Source organism: Pterocles gutturalis, unplaced genomic scaffold, assembly GCF_000699245.1.
Source record: "Pterocles gutturalis isolate BGI_N339 unplaced genomic scaffold, ASM69924v1 scaffold25950, whole genome shotgun sequence".
In the NCBI taxonomy this organism is placed as follows: Eukaryota; Metazoa; Chordata; class Aves; order Pterocliformes; family Pteroclidae; genus Pterocles; species Pterocles gutturalis.
Window position 1 is genome coordinate 4,393 of NW_010141616.1, and position 18,209 is coordinate 22,601.

An 18,209-nucleotide genomic window follows, 5' to 3' on the forward strand; every position below is an offset into this window, starting at 1 on the left:
CGCCAATAAAAAAAAAAAAAAAAAGCTAATGATTTTCTTCTCACTTGCAAGACAATTGCTCCCACGCAGGAAAAAGGAAGCACATACTGACAGATACGCAGCCGCTTCCTCTGAAACCTCGAGCCAGCTTGCTCAGCGCAGGGGCAGAGAGCTGCTCTTGTGCCTGAAACCAGCCGGGGGGACGCGGGTCTGCTGGCAGCTCGTCCCCACCAGCCCGTCCCTCTCTTTCCTCGGCAGCTCGCTCCAAGAGCGTGATGAGCGGCGAGGCAGCAGGCGCCCGGCCGGCGTCCCCGAACCCGCTGGAGCGGCCGCTGAAGATCGGCTGGTTGAAGAAGCAGCGGTCCATCGTCAAGAACTGGCAGCAGCGGTACTTTGTGCTGAAGGGGCAGCAGCTCTACTACTACAAGGACGAGGATGATGTCAAACCACAGGTAGGACGAGGCTGCTGGGCTTTGCTGGTCCCGCATCTTCCCCTTCTTGCAGCTTTGCTCGTAGGGAAATGGTTTGGGACGGGGTGGAGCAGGGGGTTAAAGAGGTTTTTCCCACCTCGGGGCAGCAGCAGGGGTGAGACGTCTCGATCAGCAATGCACTTAAATTCTTCAGGTCCTACAAACCCTCCTGGGGGCTTGGTCCCTCTGTGCCCAAGGGTTGGAGAGCTGGGAAAAAACCAAACGTTTGCTTGGGGACATGGGTCGGTGGGTTGGGTGGGGTTGGGTTGACGGTTGGACTTGATGATCCTTGAGGTCTTGGCCAACCTCCATGGTTCTGTGATTCTGTGATTAAGTGGAAAGCTGCTGTCATTCTCTAAGCCAACAGAAGCAGGCTGGGGGGGAGAAGATTTCGGTACGACACCGTTTCAGTGGCGGCAGGTGCAGCAAGGGGTGCACAAGGCGACAGGAGCTTTGAGAGAGGTTTCAGCCCCGCACTCGGCGGGGAAAGGCAGCTTATGGGATGAGTTTAGGAAAAAAAACAAGCAGGACTTCCAGGATCTGCCCAAGACTGACCCCACGGCAGGGCTGTGGGCTGGACCGATAACAGCGAGGGGCAGCTGCTTCCTCAGGACCTCTTCCCACAGGAGAGAGCGGCCGGAGGGATGAGGAAAGGAAATCTCTCTCTCCAGCCCCTGGGTTTGTGTCCCATCCCAGCCCCATCCTTTGCAGGAGGCTCAGTGGCGTGGATGCAGTTGGTGCCCGCTCTGCACGGCTGGAGGAAACCTGCCCTGCGCCTTTTCCTCTAAGGGAAAAGGTTTGAAACGTGCCGAACGCTCCGCTGCGCGGCCGTCCTGATGGTTTTTTTGAGATTCCCCAGGAGAGCGCGATGCGCACCCATCCCTTTGCACAAAGTGTGATCCCGCGCGTGGGCAGGGTGTGAACGTCTGCACCGGTGCCTGACACCCATCATCCCATCTCCAGCCCCCCCGGCTGCACCGAGCCCTCCGTCTCACTCCACAAACCATTCCTCAGGGTATGCATTGTAGAACACCTGCCGGGAAGAAATCAGATTGTTTTCCCAATTTGCATGGGTAACTTTTTAGTTTTTCAACCATTTCCTCCATACTGTATCTTACTTTTTCAATACCCACCATCTTTTCCTTGTTTTGAGAAATTTCTGGGAAACGTCCTCCCCTTTGCTGGAAAAGCCGTTCTCCGCGCAATTTGTGACCGGTAGCAAAACTGATCTCCAGACAGAGAACGCTGGTGAGAGGAAGGCGACGAGCAGATCCTCAAGCTGAAAGCACAGGGCTGAGCCTGGCGGGACCCAGCTCCTATTTCTGGCTTTGCCCCGTGTCAGGGGTGACGGGGAGGAGCGGTCTGCCCGGCTGAAAATGGGATGTAGGAACAGAAAGTGCTGCAAAAATCTTATCGCTCTTCACAGTGCTCACGGCAGCTCTCACCGTGACCCTCGTGCACCATCCTGGCTCATTTCAAACCTTTTTGGTCCCACCAACCATCCCGATGGACACGGCTGCAATTCAGGCTTGTGGAGCTCCGATGGTGCCGCTGCTCGCAGTCCTCAGCGGCTTTCAGGAGCCTGAAACCACCAAGAAACTTCATTTCTGCGGCACAGGCTCATTTCCTGCCGTGGGAGGGCTCCGGCGCTGACTCACGCTCAGCCCCCGCCTGCCTCGGCCGCTCCCCACCCGTTCGATCGAGCTGCCGCGTTCACCACAACAGCTGGGGAAAGGAAGGTCCGAAAGAAATGGTGGATTTCCACTTTGCTCTCTTTTTTTTTTTTTTAATTTAAAATTTTCCCTCCCTTTTTCTTCAATCCCCTCCTGCAAACTTTGGGTTCGGTTTGAAGCGACGCTGTGTTAAAGGAACAATTTTCCTGCTCTGGTGCAGCACCAACAGGATGCTCTGCTGTGTTGCCAGGTCCCTTCTCCTTCGTACTTTCTTCTTCCGCTCCCAACAGGGGTTAAAAAAAACATGAGAAGTGAAGGAAAAAAAAAAAAAAAAGGAAAGAGCAAAATAACCAGTTTTCCCATTCTGAGAATCACTTCTTTGGAAAAAACCAGGCATTTAAGAAGTGTCCCTTATGGTTGGAAAAGTCATTTTTAGTGTGTGTACAGGCCAGGAGCTGCTGGGGTCTGTCTGAAACGAGGATTTCCATCCCTAGTGCCGCCAACACGGTAGCATCGGCCCCGCCGAGGCGGGACGCGGGTATTTGCAGCCCCTGCTCTGCTTTCCCCTAGGGCTGCGTGTCTCTGCAGGGAAGCACCATCAAGGAGGTGGCCAGCAACCCAGAGGAAGGAGGGAAATTTATCTTCGAAATCATGCCAGGTGAGGATGCTTCACTCCTCTTTGCTGCACGCTTTCGGGCTCCACTGTTCATTCAAAATAATTTGGGCAAGTCGTTTTGCCCGTTCCTTGGCTCCGATGTCTTCCCAGCGTCGTTTCGCAGCCACGGAGCTGGAGGGGGACGTTTCACTAGGGCACGGAGGGATAGGACAAGGAGTAATTGCTTCAAACTGAGAGTAGATTCAGATATTAGCGATAATTTTTTTCCTGTGCGGGGGATGAGGCAGTGGCCCAGGGTGCCCAGAGAAGCTGTGGATGCCCCATCCCTGGAGGGGTTCAAGGCCAGGCTGGATGAGGCTTTGGGCAACCTGGGCTGGTGGGAGGGGTCCCTGCCCGTGGCAGAGGGTGGAACTAAATCTTTAAGTCCCCTTCCCACCCAACCCATCCCATGATTCTGTGATTAACGGGGAAATCTGGAGCCAAAAGCACTTAGCAAAGAAAACAAGAAGAACGTGTCTTTTCTCCTCCAATCCTCTCTATAAAAAATGCACACAATTTTTCTTTTTTTTTTTTATTTTTTTTAGGGGTGTCTGGAGAGCAGAACAGGACAGGTCAGGACACCTGTGTGCTCATGGCTAATTCCCAGTCCGAGATGGAGGAGTGGGTTAAATCCATCCGACGAGTGCTGGGGTCAGCGTCAGGAGGTAACGGGGAGCAGGGAGAGCTCTTGGAGAGCCCGTTTCCTACCGCCTTACACTCTGCAGTACTTCTGTACTGCTTATCAACCCTTAAAACTGGAAAATGTAATGTGACTGTAACTTGTGATACCTTAAAAACCTGCTCCTAGACCCGACCCTGCAGCGTTGGGTCTGCTGCAAACACGGGAAGCGCTAGGGAAATGCCACCCAGGTGTGAATAAATATTTCTGGGCTGGTTTCAACCTCTTTTGCAAAATTCCTCATTGCCTTATTGACCCCAGAAAATGTTCTTCTTGAAAACAACTCATAATGAGGGATAAAGCATTGAAAAATCTTTTCACCTGCCAGTTTCCTTGCTTTGCTTTTCTTCCAGCTTTTCTTGCTCAGCCCGGTCCTTCTGCTCCCATCTTCTCTGCCCACGCAATCGCCCTCCCCATGTGCAGGCACGGCTTGCAGCCGCAGGATCCGTGCTTCCAGCCCCCTTGGGCATTTGTGACATTACAAAATTGTGGCCAGGGAAATATAAAACATGAATCGACCAGAAAGGAGCTCACCGTAAATTTGCCACCGCCGGTGAAGCCCGCAGCAAAGGTGACTGCAGCCACTTTTCCTCCAAGGATGGACCATCCTGCACAGATAAGCTTCACCTAAACAACGACACAGAGCGGTTTTTTTTGTCTGCAACCCTGGTATTTTCCATCTCCAAACTGAAACGTGCTGTGCCCTGGGGCAGGCAGCACAACTCATCTGAAATGAGGATTGCAGGAGCCAGAAATTTTCAGGGCATTGCCCCACCTGGCTCTAATAACAGCTCCACACCTGATCCTTGCTTAAACTTAGGAGGCTACCAGTTCCTTCCAGCTAGATAAAGTGACCTTATATAATAGAAAATATAAATTTATAATAGTACAGGGAGCCCTGAGGGCAGCAGAGAAGTCAGGTACTATGGAGCTGCATTTTACGTCAATATTTAGGTTATCAGCCTCCGAAACGTCACGCGTTGGGTTGTTGGCTTCAGTGCAAGCTGAGCTGGGAAAGCCGCCCGCTGCACGGTGGAGGTTTTGGCAAGAGCCCACCTGGAAGCAGCCCCATGGGACCCCGCGAGTTGTGAGCTTGCTGCACACCAAAGATCTGAGCCGCTGAAAAACGTGAAATAAGAGTAAAGACGTCTCCAAAATCTCAGAGGGGTTTGGAAGGTCTGGCTGCCACCCTACGATGAGAGTTACCTGCCGGGGAAGCTGGCGTGGGCGTGGGGAGGTATCCCCAGATCAACACATCTGCCAGCTTGCAATTAAAAAAGCAATTCATTAGCAACTACCAAAACAGAGGGGAAAAAAAAAAAAGAAAAAAAAAGAAGAAAAAAAAAGCTATTTGCCTTTACTGTGCACAGTGAGAGGTTTATAATTCATTATTATTCATTCTATTATTCTATGATTCTATTTAAAAGTGTAAATAAGTCATCAATGAAAAACCTCCGTGATGAGGCAGGTGCTGACAAGCCTTGAGGTCCTAGATGAAGGTGTTTACTCACATTTTCCCGGTCTGGAAGATACACGGGAATTATTTCAGCCTCCAGAGCACAAGGTGAACACACCGCCGGCACTGCCGGGGCAAAGATACCATAGAGGACCACGGGAGCCTTTGCCGTTAAAATCCCAGCACGAGTTCGGGTTGGGGTTTATCTGCTCGTACCATGCCCCAGGCTCCGAGGAGGAAGAGCTGGGATGCAGGCTGCTGCCTTCCCACCTCCGAGCTCTTCTCTGGTTGGGAGTTCGGGAGGAAAAAGCCATTTCTCCGAAGGAAAGGTACCGCTGGCTGCAAAGCACCGCGCGTCTTTGCGCTGGGGAGTGTCTGAGGGTGAGAGGAGAGGGAAGAAAAGCAACTACATCAGGAAGACTCCCAGCCCCAAATCTTCTCAAGGCTGCTTCTCTTATTTCTTGGTGGTCTCCTGCGCTTTCTAAATCCTCCAGGTTTGTGCAATGAGCTTGCCTTCCCTCCCCGCGCCCTCCCGTCAGCCTTTTGCCGTTCCTGTCTCCCTCTGCACCAACACCCTGCTCCAAGGCAGGCAAGCAGCATGAAAAAAAATCAAAAAAAAAAAAAAGCTCACTGCTTGGTTTTAATAATTTGAGAACTGTTAATTATTTGGAGGAGGAACAAGGTTTCCTTTTGCTGTTTTTTCCTTGGCAGAAGCTCTGCTTTGCGCCAGTTTGCAGACCTCTCGTAGCTCCTCTGTGGCGTTTGCAGGATGCATTTTGGTACGTAACGTGCCTTTAGCAAAGCTTTCGGGCTCCTCTAACCTCTCTGTCCTTTCCCCAGCGGTGTTCGGCCAGCGCTTGGCAGACACCATGGCCTACGAGCAGAAGTTCGGGCAGCAGCAGGTCCCCATCCTGGTGCAGAAATGCGCCGAGTTCATCCGGGAGCACGGCATGAGCGAGGAGGGCATCTTCCGCCTCCCAGGGCAGGACAACCTGGTGAAGCAGCTCAGGGACGCGTTCGATGCTGGGGAGAGGCCATCATTTGACCGGTAATGCTGGATTCCCCCCTCTCCTACTCAACTAGGTCTCATACATCCCAAAAATCTGGGGAAAAGCATCCCCAGGGAGCCCAGCGGTGCCCTGCAGGAAACTCCCTCCAGAAGGGCTTCCCAAGGGCAGAGGATCCAGCAGAAAGCCCGAGTGGAGGCAAAAGCAGAGTCAGAGGGTGCTGAGATTTAGGAAAAATTTCTTCCCTGCAAGAGTGCTGAGGCATTGGAACAGGCTGCCCAGGGCAGTGGGGGAGTCACCATCCCTGGAGGGGGTCAAGAACCGTGTGGATGGGGGGCTGGGGGACATGGGTCAGTGGGTTGGGTGGGGTTGGGGTGACGGTTGGACTTGGTGATCCTTGAGGTCTTGTCCAACCGTAATGATTCAATGATTCTATGAGATAAGATCCACGGAAACAAAAGAAAGCATTTAGGAGAATCCTGGCCCCACGCAGCAATTATCACCTGCAGGAGCAGCCAAGGGAGGAGACAAGGGGAAAAGCCCACATAGCCCGTCAGCCAAGGACAGAGCTTTAGAAGAAGGGGAGCAAGGAGAGGAGCTCGGAGGAGCTCAGAGGACACCCTAACGCACACAGCCTTCTCGGCCACCTGGCTCCTGTTCAGCCGGCTGGCGCCCAGCACCCCCAGGTCCCTCTCTGCTGGGCAGCTTTCCAGCCCCTCTGCCCCGAGCCGGGAGCGTTGCAGGGGGGTGTTGTGCCCCAACGGCAGGACCCGGCACTTGGCTTCATCGAACCTCAGACAATGGCCTCAGCCCATGGGTCCAGCCTGTCCAGATCCCTCTGCAAACCTCCCGACCCTCCAGGAGATCCACACCCGCTCAGCTTGGGGTCATCAGCAAACTGACGGAGGGAGCACTGCATCCCCTCATCCAGGCCACGGATAAAGATGCTGAACAGGACAGACACTGGCCGTGGCGATGCCCCATCCACGCAGACGCAGGGACCTGCCCCGCGCGGCATCGCCTGAGCCACAGCAGGACCTGGGGTGCTGGTGGGAGGGGAGCACCCAAAGCTTTTGTGCAAAACAATTTGCCTAAGGGGAGTGCAGGCGCCTCGTCTCTGTATTCACAGGCTGGTCCCTGACCACAAAACTCCTGTGTTCACCCCGCTGTGTGCAGCCTCGCGGGGAAAAACCGCAGCACGGCCACCTGAATAATCCCCGTGCTGTGCCAGGCGGAGCCACGGGCTGCTCTGGAAGAGAAACCATCCCGGCCGTTGGGTTTGCAGCTGAATATTTCTTATTTTCTGGGTGCCAGAGTCCTGCCGAGAGCTTTCCTGTTGTAACCTGTGTGGGGGTCATAGGAAGGTGAAGCCTTTATTTTTCTTTTTTTCCCCAGAACGGTGTTTTGCAGCAGGGCACGGTCCCAGCACCCTGCGGCGTTAACCCTTTGCTGTGGGGTTTGGTGTGAGCATCACTCTGGTGATCTCAGGGTGACCGCAGCCCCCCTGCACTTCAACCACAACGTTTTCTCAGCGAGGAGAAAGGCCAGGAATGTGTTTTCCAGTGGCCTGAATGCTGCAAGGTGCTGGCTCGACCTTCGGTGCCATCTTCACAGCCCGTTTGGGTTTGCACAGGCAGGAGTGAGTAGGGATAAAAAGCTGCCGTTGCAGCCCAGGCATCCAGGATGCCTAATGGTGTGTTTTTATAGGCCCTACAAAAAATACAGCTCTGAAAAAAAAAAAATTCCTCTACGGCTATGTGCGTTTGTTAAAAATAATAGTATTTTAAAAACCCCAACCAATCCTAAAAATAAATGACCTGGGGGATTTTTTGCTAGAAGTTAATAACAGTTTAGTGACTTCAAGGTAGGTCAAATGGGAGGCTTACGGTCTTGACAGTGTCCTGTTGACATAATGTAAACTAAATGGTATGCAAAGCTGCAAACATCTGTCCCGGCAGAACATCTTCAGTAATTGCTGTTAATCTTTAAAACCCCGGGCGAGCTTCTCCAGCTCCGCGCAGCGCCTGCCAAACACGTGAGCGCCGGACAATCTCCGCATGCAAACCCTCACGAGTCGGACGCAGGCTGGGACGGCTCGGGCTGGGCATGAGCACTGGGGACCTGCCAGCCCCACCGTGGGGGGGAAAATCTCCACCAAGCATTTATTTTCCTGCCAGCTGGGGTCGTTCCCCGGCTCGGGGTGCCCTGTGGATCCCCCCAGCTGGGTTTGGCCTCGCAGTGTATCTCTCTCCTGCATCTATACGCAGAGTTGAGATATAATCCCACGCTCCCGGAGCAGGGCAGGGTTTGCTCAGCAGCCGGGCGCGAATTTCACAGGATTTTTCCCTTTGTGCGTTGCAGGGATACGGATGTGCACACCGTGGCCTCTCTGTTCAAACTCTACCTGCGGGAGCTCCCGGAGCCGGTGGTACCCTGGATGCAGTACGAGGATTTCCTGCTGTGCGGTCAGGCGCTGGACGCGGATGAGAGCAAGGTAGAGATGTGTTCATTTCTCTCCTTTTTGACCTTAAAATTAGCTGTGTGGCAGTGCCAGGGCTTTGTGAGCTGGAGGTGCCAGGTGCATACACAGCTGTCCAGGATAAGCTGTGTGATTACTGAGCTTGGAAAAAAAAAAAAATAAAAAAAAAATTAAAAAAATCTCCCAAAGCCAGTGGGGTTTCCCATCTTGACAACATGGGTTGATCCATTTTAAAATTTAAATTTCTGGAGTAGAGCTAAGTGCTGCTCAGCACCTCTTTTTGCTGAGCCTTGCAGCAAACAGCGAGTGTGAAAACCAAGAGAGGAAGGAAACGCAACCTCCTGCAGCCTCCATCAGCCCCAGCTGAGAGCGGAGCCGCCGCAGGGCTCTGGGTGAGACCAGGGAAAGAAGTGAGGACCTGGGAGGGTGAGAAGTGAGAAACAGATGGGAACTGTCTTTTCCTAACTATATCATAGAATCATCGAATCATGAAGGTTGGCCAAGACCTCAAGGATCACCAAGTCCAACCGTCACCCCAACCCCACCCAACCCACTGACCCATGTCCCCCAGCCCCACATCCACACGGTTCTTGACCCCCTCCAGGGATGGTGACTCCCCCACTGCCCTGGGCAGCCTGTTCCAATGCCAGAAGCCTAAACCTCCTCTGGTGCAACTTGAGGCCGTTTCCTCTTGTCCTATCACTTGTTACTGTAGAGAAGAGATTTTAGTGGAAAAGAAGCTCCTCCGCTGCAAAAAACCCACTCAGACATTCCGTTCTTATACCCCAAAAAAATAAGGCAGACATCCTCGGCAGCATGAGCTCTGCGAGCCGCAGCGTTCAGCCCTGGATTTCAAAGGCAAATGTTTCTTGGAAATTGTTTCACTTCAGGATCTTTGGGTTTAAAAATATCCTAAATGTTTCTACACAAGGAAAGCAAGGAGGTTAGGCACGATCAGCTCTTTCCGAAGAGCTCGTCACATGTGTGATGCTCTTTCCTCTGCTGCTGGGGCATGGGTTAGTGGATTGGGTGGGGTTGGGTTGACTGTTGGAGGTCATGGGCTGCCCCTTCCTGCTGGAAAACTTCTCCCTGTCCATGCTTGGGCTACTGGAGAAATTCCAAGGTGAGCAAATGCCAAGAGGCGAGACCGCACAAGGATGGATGGACAGAGTGACCGAGAGCCACTCTTCAGTCCGTACGCATCTGGGAATCTTTACAGAGCTGTTTCTTACCTTGCATTTAGGGCCATCAGCAACTCCTGAAGCAGCTGTCGCTCCTTCCCAGGGACAACCACAACCTCCTCAGCTACATCTGCAGGTCAGTCCTCCGCTGGAGGGATAAACATCTTGGGAACATCATCCCGAAGGCTGAGGCTGGCTCCTCTGGAGAGAGCCCTCGGAAGCCGGGTTTTGGTTCCCCGCGAGGCACCAGGTCCTGACTTTCGTAAAAGGAGAATTTCAGCCATGGGGATAAACACTGTGATGATGTCCGAGCGTAAAAGCCTACCCTAAAACTCACTCATAATTCCCTGGGAATTAAAATCAAATGTGGTTTTTCTAGACAAAGCCTTGTGCAACAAAACTGTCAGGTTTCCCCCAGCCTGGGTGATTTTTCTCTGATTATTAAATATTAGCTGAGGGTTTTTCCTTTCGTTTTTGACTTTTTTTTTTTTTTTGGGGGAGCGGCTCATCACATCGTGGTTTTTCTACTGATACCAATAAGACCCAGCTCCAGTTCGCAGTTATAAGGCAACTGTATGTTTGTGTCCTCGGGACTCAGAGGAAGAGCTGGATGGATTAATCGGGATTTTATCCCAGTGGGTGGTTTTTTTTGCAGTTTTCCTTCTCTGACTTGAATTATTTACCCTTGGATTCTGGCAGGTTTCTACATGAAATCGTGGTTTTTCTACTGATACCAATAAGACCCAGCTCCAGTTCGCAGTTATAAGGCAACTGTATGTTTGTGTCCTCGGGACTCAGAGGAAGAGCTGGATGGATTAATCGGGATTTTATCCCAGTGGGTGGTTTTTTTTGCAGTTTTCCTTCTCTGACTTGAATTATTTACCCTTGGATTCTGGCAGGTTTCTACATGAAATACAGTTGAACTCCAGCGTCAACAAGATGAGTGTGGATAACCTGGCCACGGTGATTGGAGTGAACCTCATCAGACCCAAGATAGAGGATCCCGCAATTATTATGAGAGGTAAAAGGGGCTCCTGGAATAGTTGGCGTAGGAACACCTGATGTGATGAAATACTCAGCGGCATCCACAATCTTGAAATTAAAAATTTTCTACCATAGACCCGTGGGTATAAGCCAGACACATGCCTGGGCACAGTAAGCACATGGGGGTAGGGCAAAGCCACGTTAATTGGGCTGTAAATGTGTTCCTGGTGACGAAACCCCTCAGAAGCTGCATTGCGTGTTCCCTCCATGGATTTCAAACTCTTCAGGAATTTGATGAAGTCATCTTTCTTTTGCTTGGAGCAGGAGGGTGTGACGTTCTTCTCAGAGAAACAAAGGAAACTGGAATAATTTACTGTTGAGCTGAGCCAAACTGTAATCCCACGTGCAAGGACAGATGCCGCAGAACAGAAGAAATATTTCAAGGCCAAAGTGCAGGTGGAAGGAAGCCCATCGCGTTGGGTTTGCTGCTGACAGATCTCTGAATTTTTTTCCCAGGCACGCCACAGATCCAGAAAGTGATGACTGTGATGATAAGTGACCACGCAGACCTCTTTCCCCCATCCAAGGATGTGCCGCCCTCCCCACCCGCCCAAAAAAACGACAAGAAAGCTCCAATCCCTCGCAGCTCCGTGGGCTGGGATGCTGCAGAGGACCCTGCGGTGCCCAGGGCCCAGAGCTTGATCCAAAGGCAAACGGTAAGGTTAGATCTTCAGGGAAATAATAAAACATAAATTTAATAACTATTTGATTAATTATTATGGGATCTAACGGGTCAGCGAGCCACTAAGAGCTCTTGCTATTAATAGGGTCAAGAGCCGTAACTGTCATCCCTGGAATATCTACATCAGGAAAACAACGTAGATAAATGTTCCACTTTCTTGTGGAAAATCTGCTGTTCTGGGAAAAATGAAAGCTCCTAGAGCTTCTTAGCTAAACGGCAGAACAGATGAAACCTTTCCAGTTCATGCTGGTGAAGTGAAAACATTGAGGATTAAATTAAATTTTTTCTCAAAAAGACTCTCTGCAAAAAATTCATTTTAATGGCGCAACCCAAAACAATGTCTTATGGAAAACTTGTGGCCATTCCTGTTAGCACGATAAAATGTGCTTTTTTGTGAGTATCGCCGTCACAGCGGCCACCGCAGCCCGTCTCTGCTCGCGGAGGCTGTCCTGACGCCACAGGTCTGTTTTACAGAGGGACGACCCGACTTCCAGCAGCGCCTCCGGACCAGCTGTGGGCTCGAGTGCACCCAGAGAAGACAACGCCTCCAAAGACCCCCTGGGAATGTGGAGAATGCAGTCGAGGAAAAGAACTCAGACTTTACCTAACAGGAAATCTTTCCTGCCAGCTGCTCCTCCGGGAGAGAAAAGCGGCAACGACAAAAATGACGTATTCGCCAAAGACTTTTGGAAAAGCTCCCCCGGGAGCAGCAAGCGCTCCGTGGTCCCCGACGGACATAAGAGAACGTTGTCTCATGATCTTTTCAAGCTGCTCGACCTTCACCGGGCTTCCACCTACGATACCGTTCCTACCTCCCAGGCGGAAGGTGGGGAAGGCAGCGGCTCCAGCCCTTCGAGCAGCGGCTCCGATAAGGAATTCCTACCCTGCCCCAGTCCCAGCCGCGAGCCAAAGGAAAGAGCCGGTCCCACCAGCAGCCCCACCGAGGTCTGCAAGCCCGAGCAGGAGAGCAAGGAGTTCCTGCAAAACATGATCCTGAAGCTGGAAAAAGAAATGGAGGCGCAGAAAAACGACTACGAGGAACAAATTAAAAGGTAAGGCGCTGCACAGCGCTGCTTTCTGGAGAGTGTGAAGTCCTCAGCTTGTGTTAGGACAACACTGGTGTTGCACAGATTTATTTACTACCAGTAATAGTGTAACAGTAACGACTAATGATAAAATATCGCATTGTAGCAGGCTAGCTAAAAGTCGGTGCTCATGGGCTGTGCTCTCCTGACACCGGTGCTAACGTTGTATTACCACAATATTGATACTCTAGAGTTCTTGCTGTGTCATTGTACGGCACTGCAATGTTTCTGCAATAATTACGCTCTCATAATTCTTGTTATTACCGCAATACGTACCGTTACGCTATCCAGAATTCAGCAGTAGCGTTATTACGTTATTGGGTGTAACCATAGCTTCACATCTTCACATGGGTCGGTGGGTTGGGTGGGGTTGGGTTGACGGTTGGACTTGGTGACCCTTGAGGTCTTTGCCAACCTTCAGGATTCGATGATTCTACGATCTTGTTACCATATTTTTTATATCGTGCGTATGGATTTATTGCATCGTGTTATGTGTGCATTGAGGGCCAGGGGACGAGGACAGAACCTCTGGCTTATTTTATTGCTTCATGACACAGAGGGGAGACTCCCTAAGAGTCAAGCAATGACTTCCCGGCACTCTTCCTATTCAATCCTTCCACGCTCTGTTTCTCTTTGCAGCCTGGAGAAGGAGAACTATGAAGTGTGGGCCAGGGTGGTGAGGCTGAACCAGGACATCGAGCGGGAGAAGAAGAGGTCTGAGGAGCTGGAGCTGAAGCTGGTGAACGTGGAGCGCTCACGGGAGAACGTGGAGACGAAAAACAAGATGCTTGAGGAGGAGATAAAAAACTTATCTAGATCCACAAGCAAAAGTGATGCCAAAACCAACTAGGAGAAGGCACCAGCTGTGCACAGACCTGGAATGCAGCTGCACGAATCCGCAGGAATTTCCAAGCAGGTTCAGAGCCAGGGACTTGTATCGTCCAGTGTTCTGCTACTGACCACGGGCTGGTTCGGAGGAAGGAGCCCAGAAGTTAGAGGCTGGTTTACGCTCCGAAAACAGGAAATTTCAAAAATATTCTTTAGCTTTGTTGGTGTGTTTTTTTTTTCAACGCCTCTTTCAGCTGCTCAGGTCACCTGTAGAACAGGCCAACACTTCTTGCTGCTCGATCAGAATACCTTGCACTCGGGAGTTCAGGTTAAGGACACATTTACAAAAAGAAACCAGCCAGCATCCCTCCTGCCAGCCGGCTGGCTCCTTGCTGGAGACACCCACCGTCCTTCTGAGCGGAACAAAAAGTCCAATAAATCCTGGATCTGGGGAGACAGAAAAGCCTCGAGGTCTGGGGTGGCAATAATCTGGTTGATTATTGCTCTCATAGAGCACGAGAAGCCCAGGGAGCCGGTCGAGTCCTATGGGAAGAGGTCTCATACAGCACCACTCCTCCGTACCAAGGCTCCGGGTATAAAATCACAATATCATCAAAACCTCTCTAGTTAAGAGGCTGTCCAGCTATTTGAAATCTCTGCTCCCTACAGCCACGTGTGTATAAATCCAGCACAGCCGCTGGTGAGGCTTTGGAGAGCACTTTCACCCCTCCATACACGGAGCTCCTTCTGCAGAGGGAGTCCAGCAGCAGCTTCACCCGGTACAGAAAATGGGGCTTCTGCGTTTTTCCTAATGGATGGTTTTCAAAAAATAACAGATCTGGACTTATTTCCTGCCTCTGCTTTTGTTTTTCGTCATTTCATCAGCGTCGAACAGGATTTCCTCAGCCGCCTTAGTGGAAAAGTGGGTTTGCACCCCAGTGATGGTGCTGGGTCTCTCCCTGCCGCCAGCACAAAGACGGACCGGACCCGAAGGTCTCGTGGCGCCAGTGTGGGTATTTGGAAAGTTCTCTGCTTGTTTTCCCACTGCCTGCCAGCAAGTCGCCCTTCCAGCAGGACCTCGATGCTGCCGAAGCTTTTGCTGAAGGAAAGAAAATAACAGGACTCTGCAAGAAAACCTTTTACTCTTCATTTTTGTTAAAAAGGGGAACACCAACACACAGCCCAGCCTAGAGCCTGCGTGGGAACAGAGAAGGGAAAAACACCGAGATCTGTGGGGGATTTTGAACAAGATGTCTCGGACCAAACACGTGCCTCTGTGCCAAGCACGGTGCAGTGATTGCAGCGACGCTGGATGACTGCTGCTGAGGACGTGGCTTTGGTGCCGCAGAAGTTCAGCTCGAGCCAGGCTGCAGATCTGCTTGGCAGAGCCTGCAAAGGAAAATGGGCTGGTGAGAGGAAGGGACACAGAGGAAACCATGTGAAAGAGGAGAGATGGGAGCGGGAAAATGTTAGCAGAGAATAAAAGTCAATATTGGGTGTGTAGCCCTTGCTGCTGTCATTCAGTCTGGCTGGGGAGGGACTTGTCTAGCCCTGAAACTGAGCCCAGACTCGAACCAAGTGCATTGAATCCAGCTGGGCTCAGCTGCGGGCGTGAAGGGCAGGCAAAGGAAAGGTTTGGGAAAGGTCAGCTGCATTTGAGAATCCGACCCATAAACAGCTTGTTTGACCTATAGGCTCTGACTCCAGGTGGTTTCTGTTCCCCAGAGACCCCGCAGCTCCTCCCTGTCCTGCCCACAAACCTTCCCACCAGGGAGATGATTTTTTCTGGAGGTCTGCGTGAGGTTACTGATGGGGCTGCTGCAGAATCACCGCCTTCCAGAGGTCCCACAGCCAGCGTCCTCTGCTCTTCCAATGATCAAACCTGGTTAAAATCTTTCAAACCTGAAACTTGGTCATTTGAAATCTCAGTTGGAGCAGTGAGCCTGGAGCTCCGCAGCCCAGCAGAGGGGTGGGCATCACAGAGCAGAGCCCCGCGGAGGACAGCGTGGTCTCAGCCACCCACAGGGATGAGCTCTCCAAACCTCGCCTTCCCCATCACTTGGTGCCACAAGCCGAAGTTCCACCATGGACCCCCATCTTCCCGACACTCAAATCGAGGGGTTTCCAAAGCACCTGCGAGATGCCTTCTGCCTGCCATCGTTTCAGAGCAACCGCTCCCATTCACGATTCTTTTCTGTGATTTCCGCTGGCCTTCAGGGCTGCTTCAGTGTTTATTTAATTTTTTACCTTTAGAAGGAACTCATTACTCATCTGGGCATGAGGCTCAGGAGTCATTTAGGGAGAAACTCCTCCATCGGGTCTGGGAGAAACTCCTCCATCAGGTCTGGGAGAAACTCCTCCATTGGGTCTGGGAGAAACTCCTCCATTGGGTCTAGGAGAAACGTCGTGAACATCTGGGCTGGAAATGCCATATGCTCCTTTCTGTAAAGATCAAAAGTGTGAAGAGGCAAATAATTCCTTCACAGCCCTCAGCAGACCGTAATGACGCGAGAAGGCTTGGCTGAGGCTCAGAAGTCTCCTTGATTAGGACAAGTGCACGTTATTTTAGGATAAACTGCACATTCCTCCCCTTCCGCTGCAGATAGGCAAAGCAACCTCTGTCAGACCAGTGCTGTTTCCGAAGATCAGAGTCGCTTCTTTGAAGATATTCTGCCCATTAAAATGTGGAGTGTTTACAGCGGTCGTATTTAAAAGACAGACTTTCCAATCGGGGTCAGGTGGGCTGGGAATTCCTCCGTGCGCGGGGGGAGCGAACAGCCCCAGGGAGCGACGTGGGCATCTCATGAGCTGGTGTTGCTGTTTGGTGCTGTAAGATAAGGAGGGTTTTCCTTCTTTTTAAATAAAAAAGTGATCTGCCCATGCCCAGACCTGTGGAATCTCTCCATCCTCTTCAGCCCTCTCGGCTCAGCCACACAAAGCCCAGAGCCACACACCTGAATGCTGGCGATGCCCAAACCCTAGTCTGGATTTAATGCACCTTCAGATCTCCTGTTGGAGACATCAGCACATGAGATCCCTGAAGATGGACTGGTGCATGACCTGCATTTCCATCCTCCCTCTCTTCTTGCAGCCAAACCGTGGAGATTTTTTGGGGAAGGAGTAGCAGAGAAAGTCTCTCCTCTTCCTGAGGAGAAACGGAAAGAAGAAGAAACGAAGAGGAAACTGCCTCAAGTTGCACCAGGGGAGGTTTAGGTTGGATATTAGGAAAAATTTCTTCCCTGCAAGAGTGCTGAGGCATTGGAACAGGCTGCCCAGGGCAGTGGGGGAGTCACCATCCCTGGAGGGGGTCAAGAACCGTGTGGATGTGGTGCTGGGGGACATGGGTCAGTGGGTTGGGTGGGGTTGGGGTGACGGTTGGACTTGATGATCCTTGAGGTCTTGGCCAACCTTCATGATTCGATGATTTCTATGAAGCAGGGGTTGCTGTTCTCCTGTGCTGCAAGAAGCATCATAAACTCGCAGAGGGTTGTTTGGTGGCTGCTTCACAGCTCAGCAGGCTTTAAGTGTTGATTCTGGACATCCTAGAAGTGTGAAAGTTCTCCTATCATATAAAAGTAGGACAGACTGTCTATCATGGAGAATAAAGGATAAACCCTGTCGAAAGACCCTTTTCAGCCCTGTCCTGGGCACTATAGACTTGGAAACTGCCAAAAAGGGAGTTTTTCACCCCCCTTAATCCTCACGCTGCACAGCCCAAGGACACAAGAACATCCCCTTCAGGGTGATGGGAGAGTGTGTAGGGTGACCCACAGATTTTAGCCCTGCTCTCACCGCCTCGCGTTCCTTGCATTAGAGCAAAAAAAATCTGTTTTGCTCTTCTTACGTATTTACCGCATTCATTTAGGAATTCACTTCGCTGTATCCAGGCGTTCGGTAGGCGTGAGAGGCAAGAAAGTAAAATTATTCTTCCCACATTATTCTCTTTGGATCCCGAGCCAGTCACGCTTATGCTGACTTATCCCCTGGTTTTTATCAAAGTTGCATTTTTGGCATGAGAGTAACTTTCCTTTTTTAGCTCGGCTACTGCATAAAATAGCAACTTGTTGTGGGAGGCGAGGTGGACGTGCGGGAAAAGTGTCCAGCCACGATTTAGGATGGCTTTTTACAAACGAAAGAAAAGCAGTGAGAACGTGTTGTTCCCCCCAGGAATTTCAGAACCATGCAGTCCATCCTTCCCTCACGTGGGAGCTGGAAGATGCCTCCCAACCAAACCTTCTTTTTTTACTTTGAAGAAATAAAAAACGGACAAATTGAGACTTCTTGTATTTGATGGACTTGATGATCCTTGAGGTCTTTTCCAACTTTAATGATTCTATGATTCTATGAATAATTGTTCACCAAGGTGAGGAGAAAAAAAAGTCCCCAGACCTGCAAGCCTTCCCTGGAAGCAGCCTCACTGTCCCGCTTTCCTGGCGTTTTCCTGCCACCTTGCTGCAGCTCAGGCGTGTACGGAGCCAGGCTGGCAAACTGGCCCGGAGGAAAACTAAACTGGCAAAAAAAGGAGCATCCTGATAAAGTGAGGAGCCGCACGGGCGCAGAAGGACGCTGCCGGGGTAGCAGGGCTGGGAGTTGTCTGAATAAGCGCTGCTTTGGGGAAAACGCTCGTCTGTTCTAGCACAAAACCTGCAAGTTTAGGAATTCTGAGTTATTCAAGCAGATAAATGCCCGGAGCGCTTGCACGGTGAGCACTGCACAGAGGCTCCAGCTGGGACGGCTTCTTGCCCAGACAGTTCATATTGCCAACAGCTCACCGCGTGCATGGTTTCCACCGAGAATAGTTTCTCCTTGTGGCCGTTTTCCTTTACAAGAGTTTTCCCAGGAGGTAATTCCCATAAAGAGAAGTGCTCAGCAGTTAATTAGGAACTTGGGTTCTTGGGAAATAAGGCTTCAGCCCAACACAGCGGCCAGCTGAGGGACAGGAACGCAATTTTCCCAACGGTAAGGCTGCAGGGCAGAGCACAGACCCGAGC

General features: G+C 51.3%; 1 protein-coding gene across 1 annotated transcript; it reads left to right on the top strand.

The window, feature by feature from the left end:
- Positions 1-199: 199 nt before the first annotated feature.
- On the top strand, positions 200-13,240 carry ARHGAP25 (Rho GTPase activating protein 25; the record flags this gene model as incomplete). Its single annotated transcript, XM_010084093.1, has 10 exons — positions 200-431; positions 2,693-2,780; positions 3,323-3,442; positions 5,753-5,960; positions 8,281-8,413; positions 9,642-9,715; positions 10,479-10,600; positions 11,080-11,279; positions 11,780-12,357; positions 13,030-13,240. Coding segments are annotated over 10 exons (1,966 nt in total), but the record flags the coding sequence as incomplete, so codon positions are not given.
- Positions 13,241-18,209: the final 4,969 nt, after the last annotated feature.